Raw genomic sequence first — 8396 nt, forward strand, 5'->3', positions numbered from 1 at the left:
ATTGGATCATTTTCCTCAATACATAAATGACCAAGTAAATTATTTTTGTCTCATTTGTTTAATTGGGTTCTCTTTATCTAATTTTAGGACTTGTGGGAAAATCTGATGATGTTTTAGGTCTTATTTACGCAGAAATATAGACAATTCTAAAGGGTTCACAAACTTTCAAGCACCACTGTATAAGTACAGTACATTTGTTTCCTTATTAGTGGCAGTACTGTAATACTATAACTCAAGATCCAAAACATTTTGATTCTGAATGCATCCTCTCTTATCCTTTTTAATACAGACAACGTTTTTTAATAAGCCAGGATATCATAATATCTCAATCTTACACTTTTTTGGGTTGTTGTGAGACACCTCATTAACATTGTTATCCAACAGTTTCCAGCTGGGTAGCAATAGCCACCAGCTTCAAGCCCATTTTATCTGTGTGGCACCCCAAATGCACCTGTCCTTTGAGCATTTTCAGGCTGAACATGTGCAGCACAGACACATGCTGCCAAGTGAATGTCAACTGAGCAGTGTGACTAGATGTGAAAGAATACCAGTGACACTCTCATGTCCCCTCTGCCCCTCCTTGTGTTCCAGCCAGGGGACAAGAAGCTGGCCCACAGTGCCCAAATGTACCACTATCAGCACCAGAAGCAGCAGATGCTCTCCCTGGAGAAGTGAGTCACCCTCCGAGTCCAGACATGTTCATCTGTCCTGGGCATGTGTATGGGTCTCCGGCCCCCTGTCCCTCGCCCCCCTTTGCACTCTGCCTCTTTGAGTCTGTGTTATCCTCTGAATATTTTATGACTTAATGTGTGTGTGTGTGACACGTGTCACACGCGTGTGTGTGCTGCAGACACAGGGATGAGCCTAAAGTTCCTGACTCAGGAGCCTCAACGGATGAGGAGAACGAGGATGGAGATTTCACAGTGTATGAATGTCCTGGACTGGCTCCTGTGAGTAAACGCTGCATTATTATCTTAACTTTTATTCAGAGTTTTCCAGCTTATCATCAAATTTTGTAAGTAGGAAGCCTTTGACCAGAATTTAGGAAGACAGTTATGACAAATAACTGAAAACCATTAATACCATCATAATTATCATAATTAAGTCATAAAATGAATTCAATTTAAAGCTGCACTAATCAAAAATGTTTACATTATAAATGGTTTAAAGGACCGTGTGTGTTGTGAGAGGTGTCGCTCCGTGTAACAAAGACACTGCAATAGAGAGCACTCTGACTGTAAACATCACAAACTTCCACTCACCTTTTGTTGTAGAGTAACTAATACATTTTAAGTTTGAATTGCCCCCCAGCTCAAGGAGCATTTTAGCGTCTTTAAGCTCATTTTTGTAGACAGTAGAAAACCCCTGCTGAGCCCACTGTAACTAACAGTAGACACAAGTGGTGATGTTCAGCATCTACAGAGCCAGATATTTTTCTCAGGAGTTGGCAGAGACCAAGCCAGAGCTTAAAGGAGAATGATTATTGGGCTTACATTCATCAGATGGACAAAATCACGACTCCAAAATCTTGCTGCCATTGCTTGCTGGAAGTGTAACTTGGTAAATGGGTAACTGTTTGCTAAAGCTACGTTCACACTACAGGATTTTCTGCTCACTGAACGTTTTTTTGGACATTGGTGACTAAAAGCCCAAATTGAGGCTTGCTCCCGTGTACCACAGTCGCCATGTCTAAACTGTTCAAAGACGTGATCCAAAAGCCCACCAGTGCGGATAACTTGCAGGCTAAATATGTGGTTGAGTCAAAGACGGGTCGGGAGGCAGGAACAAGCTACAGCCAATGAGAGAAGACACTCCTCTCACCCACCCAGTGTCATGCATCTGTTTGTATGGAATGGGCACAATAAAAGCCTAGACACTGCTCAAAAAATCAGGGGAACACTTTAATCACACATCAGATCTTGATGAACAAATTACAGTTGATTCAAATTCAAATTGAAAATCTTTACTGATGAGAACAAAATCTTGTAACAACAGTCAATGGAAACCAAAATCATCAAGCAAAAAATTGAAATCACAGGCTGATCGAATTTGTGTGAATTTTATCACAGCAACTCATAATGTGACTCAGTAGTGTGTATGGCCCTGCGTATGCCTGTATGCACTCCTGACAACATCTGGGTATGCTCCTGATGAGTCGATGGATGGTGTCCTGAGGGATCTTCTCCCAGATGTGGATCAGGGCATCAGTGAGCTCCTGGACAGGCTGTGGCAATACTTGGTGGCATTGGATGCACCGATACATAACTTCCCAAAGGTCAGGGGAACAAGAGGGCCAATCAGTGGCATCAGTGCCTTCATCATCCAGGAACTGCCTACACACTGTGGCCACATGAGGCCATGCATTGTCCTGCACCAGCAGGATCCCAGGGCCCACTGCACCAGCATAAGGTCTGACAATCACTCTGAGGTTTTCATCTCGGTACCTAACAGCAGTCAGGGTTCCGTTGGCTATGACATGGAGGTCTGTGCGACCCTCCAGGGATATGCCTCCCTAGACCATCACTGACCCACTGCCAAACAGGTCATGCTGGATAATGTTACAGGCAGCATAATGTTCACCACGGCATCTCCAGACACTGAACCTGCTCTTATCTGTCAATTCTGGTGTTCTCTCATGAATGCCAATCGAGCTGCTCGGTGCTGGGCTGTGAGCACAGGTCCCACTAGAGGACATCGGGCCCTCATGCCACCCTTATGGAGTCTGTTTCTGACAGTTTGGTCAGAAACATGCACACCAGTAGCCTGCTGGAGGTCATTTTGTAGGGCTCTGGTAGTGCTCCTCCTGTTCCTCCTCACACAAAGGAGCAGATACCGGTCCTGCTGCTGGGTTGATGCCCTTCTACGGCCCTGTCCAGCTCTCCTCATGTGACGGCCGGAGTCCTGGTATCTCCTCCATGCCCTTGAGACTGTGCTGGAAGGACACTAGCAGAACAGAAAACTAGAGAAGAATCAGCCAGGAAGGATAATGAGAGCGCAATTGTCTGTGGCCACTACATGCAAAACCATTCCCTTTGTGGAGGTTGTCTTGCTTTTGCCTCTCCATTGCACCTGTTGTTACTTTCATTTGCACCACAGACCAAAAACTGAAACTGGTTCACAATCACTTGTGCTTCCTAAATTGATATCCCTGAAGTTAACTGACTTGTTGTTATACTGGGACCTTTAAGTGTTCCCTTAATTTCTTCGAGCAGTGTATTTTCCATCAGCATACACACACAGACAAGCTTTTCCGTATTTATAACCGTCTTGTCCCTGCAGTTCTGCCTTTCAGTGTGACAATGATCCAAGCTGCCTGCACATTCTAATCCATCCCCTCACTCATATCCTTTTCTTTTATTTCCTTGTTTGGACTGGAACTTGGACTGCTTAGACCACATCATTCCCGTTTCAGGATTCACATGTGTGATCTTGTAATGTGTCATGTGCTGATCAGTCATGTATCGTGTAAAGCATACAGACTGCATGAACTCTGACTATGAGACAGAAAGTTGTGTAGTGTGAACAGCACAGCGATCTGTAGTCTGACCAAGTCATAACATGATTGTAGAAGGTGATTATATGTCCAACATTTTGTTTACAGCTGATCTTCTGCCCACAAGTGGCTAAAAAAGTCAATTAGTTCAGCGTTAAATAAAAGGACTGGTACATTTGTAATGCTTACAGCTTGTTCCACTGTCCCCAAGTGATCATTTAAAGGGGAACTACCGTTTTTTTACAACCTGGGAATCTATAGGACAGGTTGAATATAACAAAAATCACATTACATGATCTTCAAAATGGATTCAAATAGTAAATTACTTTGGAATGTGGATAAAGGTAATGAAATCCATTTTGTGTCAGAACTGGAAGACAATGGAATGGATGGGGAAACATCTGATATGTAATGACCTCTCATAAGATGACTGATTGACTGAGCATGAATGATATCTTCCTTCCATTAAAGCTGCATTAAAGGGGAACTCAGGGGTGTCATTTGGAGTCGTTCGGACGAATTTAGATCCAGTGGAGCGCCGTGTATATCCATATAATGCGAGTGACCGAAGCGCAGCCTCTATATAACACATTATCTGACGCGAAACTAGTTCATTTCACCAATATTTTGTTATGATATGCTAGTGCTATTCCCCTCTGAGTTGCCTGTTATCAACATCCGGGGTTTGTAGGTTGACCTAGCCGTTTAGCCTAGCCGCAGCCGTTTGTTGTTCTTTGGCCAGCTGTTCCTCTTTCTGCCTCCGCATCCTCCTTTCAACGAGCTCCTCATCCGTGTACTCTGGCTCAAAACGGTAAGGACGTCCATCATAAACAAAGTCATCGTCTGCCACCTCACAATCGGAAAAATATTCAGCCATGTTGCAAAAAACTAGCAGTAGCAAACTACAGGTAAACAAGCCGGCTGTCGCGGGTGCACGTGGCTTTCAGAGATGACATCATCCAGGTCAGAGGTTAGTAGGTCAACCTACAGACCCCGGATGTTGATAACGGGCAACCCCGGACTCAGAGGGGAATAGCACTAGCGTATCATAACAAAATATTGGTGAAATGAACTAGTTTCGCGGCAGATACTGCGTTATATAGAGGCTGCGCTTCGGTGCCCCAATCACTCGCATTATATGGATATACGCGGCGCTCCACTGGATCTAAATTCGTCCGAACGACTCCAAATGACACCAAAGTTATCTGGGTGAGTAAATGATCGTATTTTATGCTAGAAATAAGGTCCAGGTTGTAAAAAACAGTAGTTTCCCTTTAATGCAGCTTTAATGGAAGGAAGATATCATTCATGCTCAGTCAATCAGTCATCTTATGAGAGGTCATTACATATCAGATATGTTTCCCCATCCATTCCATTGTCTTCCAGTTCTGACACAAAATGGATTTCATTACCTTTATCCACATTCCAAAGTAATTTACCATTTGAATCCATTTTGAAGATCATCTAATGTGATTTTTGTTATATTTAACCTGTCCTATAGATTCCCAAAATCTAATATGTGCAAACATGGCCTGAACACAGTAATAACCCTGGAGGAGGAAACATTTCAGCTCTCATAATGAACTCTGTTACCAACATTCTGGTCCTGTCTCTGTCCATCTTTAGACTGGGGAAATGGAAGTGAAGAACCCGCTGTTTGATGACTCCACTCTTTACTTTCAAAAGTTCCACAAGTAAACCTGGACGTTGACATGTTTCACCCTCTGAATGCAGCATTGTGTGTACAACTAGTTGAATTTACACACATACACACTCCACATACACTCCTGTGCAGTCCAACCCTTTTAATGGACAGGATTAAGAATGTACGGAGGATGAAGAAGATGAGGAGTGGGGCCTTCATGGACATTTAGAGGACGTCACACGGTTGGTTTCTTGGTTGGAGCAGGACTAAATCTGGGACCAAGTTCTCTCATACAGCAGCCACATTCTGTTCTTTTTTTATCTCATCACTCTTTGTGCTATTTTTGTCTACAAAATTGCAATCAGCCAACCTCTAAGAATTCTAAATGACTTCTGTCAGGTAGCAGACATGCATATTGAATATTATATCCTGTGCTTAGGGAGCCAGCCCAGTCCAGTACAAGGACAGTTCTCTAATACCACTAAGCTATGAATCAGTAATTCTATCAGTTCATTGAGAGATATTCATGAATATCCATGTTTACTTATCAGAAAATAAGTTCTCACTATGTTTTAAAGGAATGTGATTTTATTATTATTATTATTATTATTATTATTATTATTATATTTGATATTTCCTGAACACCTCCATGCAGCACCGTGATCTTTATCAGTATGTTATGTAGCCATCGTGTTCTCAGTCCAGTTCCTCTATGCATGAAATGATGATCCTGTGTTATGAGACCTGACAGTCAATATGCATTTACAGTTCTTACAAGTTTCTTGTGCAAACTTGCTACTGATCATTATGTATCCTATATATAATATATATAATTATGTATCCTAAATATATAATATATAATTATGTATCATATATATATATAGATATATATAGATATAGATATGGATGATTTCAAAGTAATTTGAAACTTCTTTACCTAGCACTCTGAACCAGAGCAAGTCCATCCTGTATATATGGTATCAGACTAACATGGCTTGTCCCCATGATTTTGCGATGTGTAAATAGCTGCTATCATGTACAGGAAAGAGATCTTACCTCTCACTTGATGTGTGTCAACATATTCCTCTAGATTCCTGAATGCTGTGTCAAATATTGAACTGTCGTTTGTTTCCTTATTGTTAACTATATTTGCAGGGCTCCTACACACGTGGAAAGACGGGAAATGTCGTCAAAAAGATTTTGAAAACAAATATGTCCTATTATATTTGGTATGGTGCATCATAGCATTTAACTTTAATGTCATAGTTTTGTAGATGAAGGGAAAAGCAGAGAGAATCCACAATTTATAACATTGCCCCTGAACTTTTATTACAACTGAAGAGGCAATGTTTTAATCCTACCATGTCTTCACCATGTAAAACATGACACTTTGGTTACATTATGCTGACATCAAGGACAACTAATCAAATCATATATTTGAAAATATTTAAACATTTCCCAAGACTCCATTCCGCAGAAATATAGACCATATAATAATTTCTAATACAGGAGGAGCTGCCTCATTTCTGATAAAAGTGAAGTGAGATATAAAGGAGCTGCCAATTGAAAATGAAGCTTCTTTGAAAACCATCCAGGTTTGAGAATACTAGTCAGACATGGCAACCATGGGCAGAAACCAGAGCAGTGGTATTGTGCTCATGTTCCAGTTGACATATTTTCACAATACATGCTTGTAATGTATGTAAATCAAATGGATTAATAGTCCAATTTGCACATTCTTTTTCAAAAATATCAAAAGTGCATTTTCATTCAATTTCAGAAAATGTTTTTTTTAATTTACATTGTGGCAATTTAAATCATCAAACATTTTTTTTATTATTATTTGTATTTTCTTAATCTTAAACCACACTCAAATGAAATTTAAAAAAAAGTTTGACTGAATAATTTTCTCTTAACATTGTTGTTTAAAGGGTATTGCCTATTTACACAGTAACATATGTTAACAGGTGTTGGGGAGTACTACTGCATGTGAAAAAGCCTTATGTGGCTCCAGAGGGAGCTGCACGTAACTGATAAACCGCCTCCAGTGATTTCACTCAGTGGCAAAGTTGGGTAATGTAGGCTTCAGGGGCCAGCTGGACCTATTGGTCTTTACTAAGACTGTGTCCTAACTGCTAAGTCTGACTTACAGGTTGGCCACATTGGATGTTTGTAGTGCGTGGCGGCTGCACTGCTGCTACAGAGCAGCTCTTGCCTGCCCTATCTGTTTACATGAAGTTTGACTTTGATACTTGAAAACATGATGAAGTGATTTTCCTTAACCCCGCTGAAAGAGCGAGAAAGCTCTTCATGTCTGACATATTCTACAGATATAGACATTAAAACTGGAGTGAAACCCTGGTATGATGTTGATATGACTGTATACAGGTTATTTTCAGGTTGATTTTTGCAGAGAACCGTGCACATGTCGTAGTAAAAATAGGCGAGGCAATCAGAAACAAAACAGCAGAACAGAGATATCACCTTTTTATTCCACACATTGGTCTTCCTTTTCAACACCTGGTGCCTACATTACCAACTGGAGGCAGGTTATCAGATTACATGCAGCTTCCTCTGGAGCCACAGAAGGATTTATACAATTTTTTTCACACATACAGTATAACTCCCCTACGCTGGTAAACACAATTTAATGTGAGAAATTAGTGGAGTTACCTTTTAAATACAATAATTTTTCATTTGTATGGATATAAGGACTGCACCAATCTAATGTGTCTTTCCCAGCATCAGTAAGGTGGCCTGCTGTGACTGACTTGACATAACTAACAGTGGAATATGGTGGAAACCCTGAGTAGTTCCAGTGATGCTGTCTGCTCTGTCCCATGTGACAGATCAGATTGGTGCATCCTTCATGGATACACTCTGCTTTCTCCTTCACTGAAGCTGCTGTCTTCACCTGGCCTAAACACTGTATTGGACAGGATGTGCACAAGAACCTTTCTGTGTTTTGTAGATACTCCTCTTGGCCCACTGTATACATGATAGATGATATTACACAGCTCAGATGAGTGTTCAGTTCCAGTGGCAGATGTTTGAAACAGTGCAGGAACTGTGGATGCAACTGTGGCCTCTCGCTGTCGTCTCTCAGGAAAGCCGCTCTCTGTGGCTCCTCTCTTCAGCCTGTCTGTCTCCTGTCTCAGCCTCTCTGCTCTCCCACAGTGGACAAGTACTTGACCTGCACACATACACATACACGAGTGTCAATATGTAAAAAAGAAATATCAACAACAGATACCAGGG

At 41.3% G+C, this 8396-nt stretch overlaps 1 protein-coding gene across 1 annotated transcript in view; it reads left to right on the top strand.

Moving 5' to 3' along the window:
- Nucleotides 1-8154, top strand: part of npdc1b (neural proliferation, differentiation and control, 1b) — a 59650-nt gene extending 51496 nt beyond the window's left edge. The window contains 3 exon segments of the mRNA XM_084360335.1: nucleotides 592-671; nucleotides 851-950; nucleotides 5120-8154. Coding sequence (XP_084216461.1) covers nucleotides 592-671; nucleotides 851-950; nucleotides 5120-5191 — 252 coding nt within the window. The 3' untranslated portion in view covers nucleotides 5192-8154.
- Nucleotides 8155-8396: the final 242 nt, after the last annotated feature.

Source organism: Pagrus pagrus (assembly GCF_965226575.1).
Source record: "Pagrus pagrus genome assembly, chromosome: 8".
NCBI classification, from domain to species: domain Eukaryota; kingdom Metazoa; phylum Chordata; class Actinopteri; order Spariformes; family Sparidae; genus Pagrus; species Pagrus pagrus.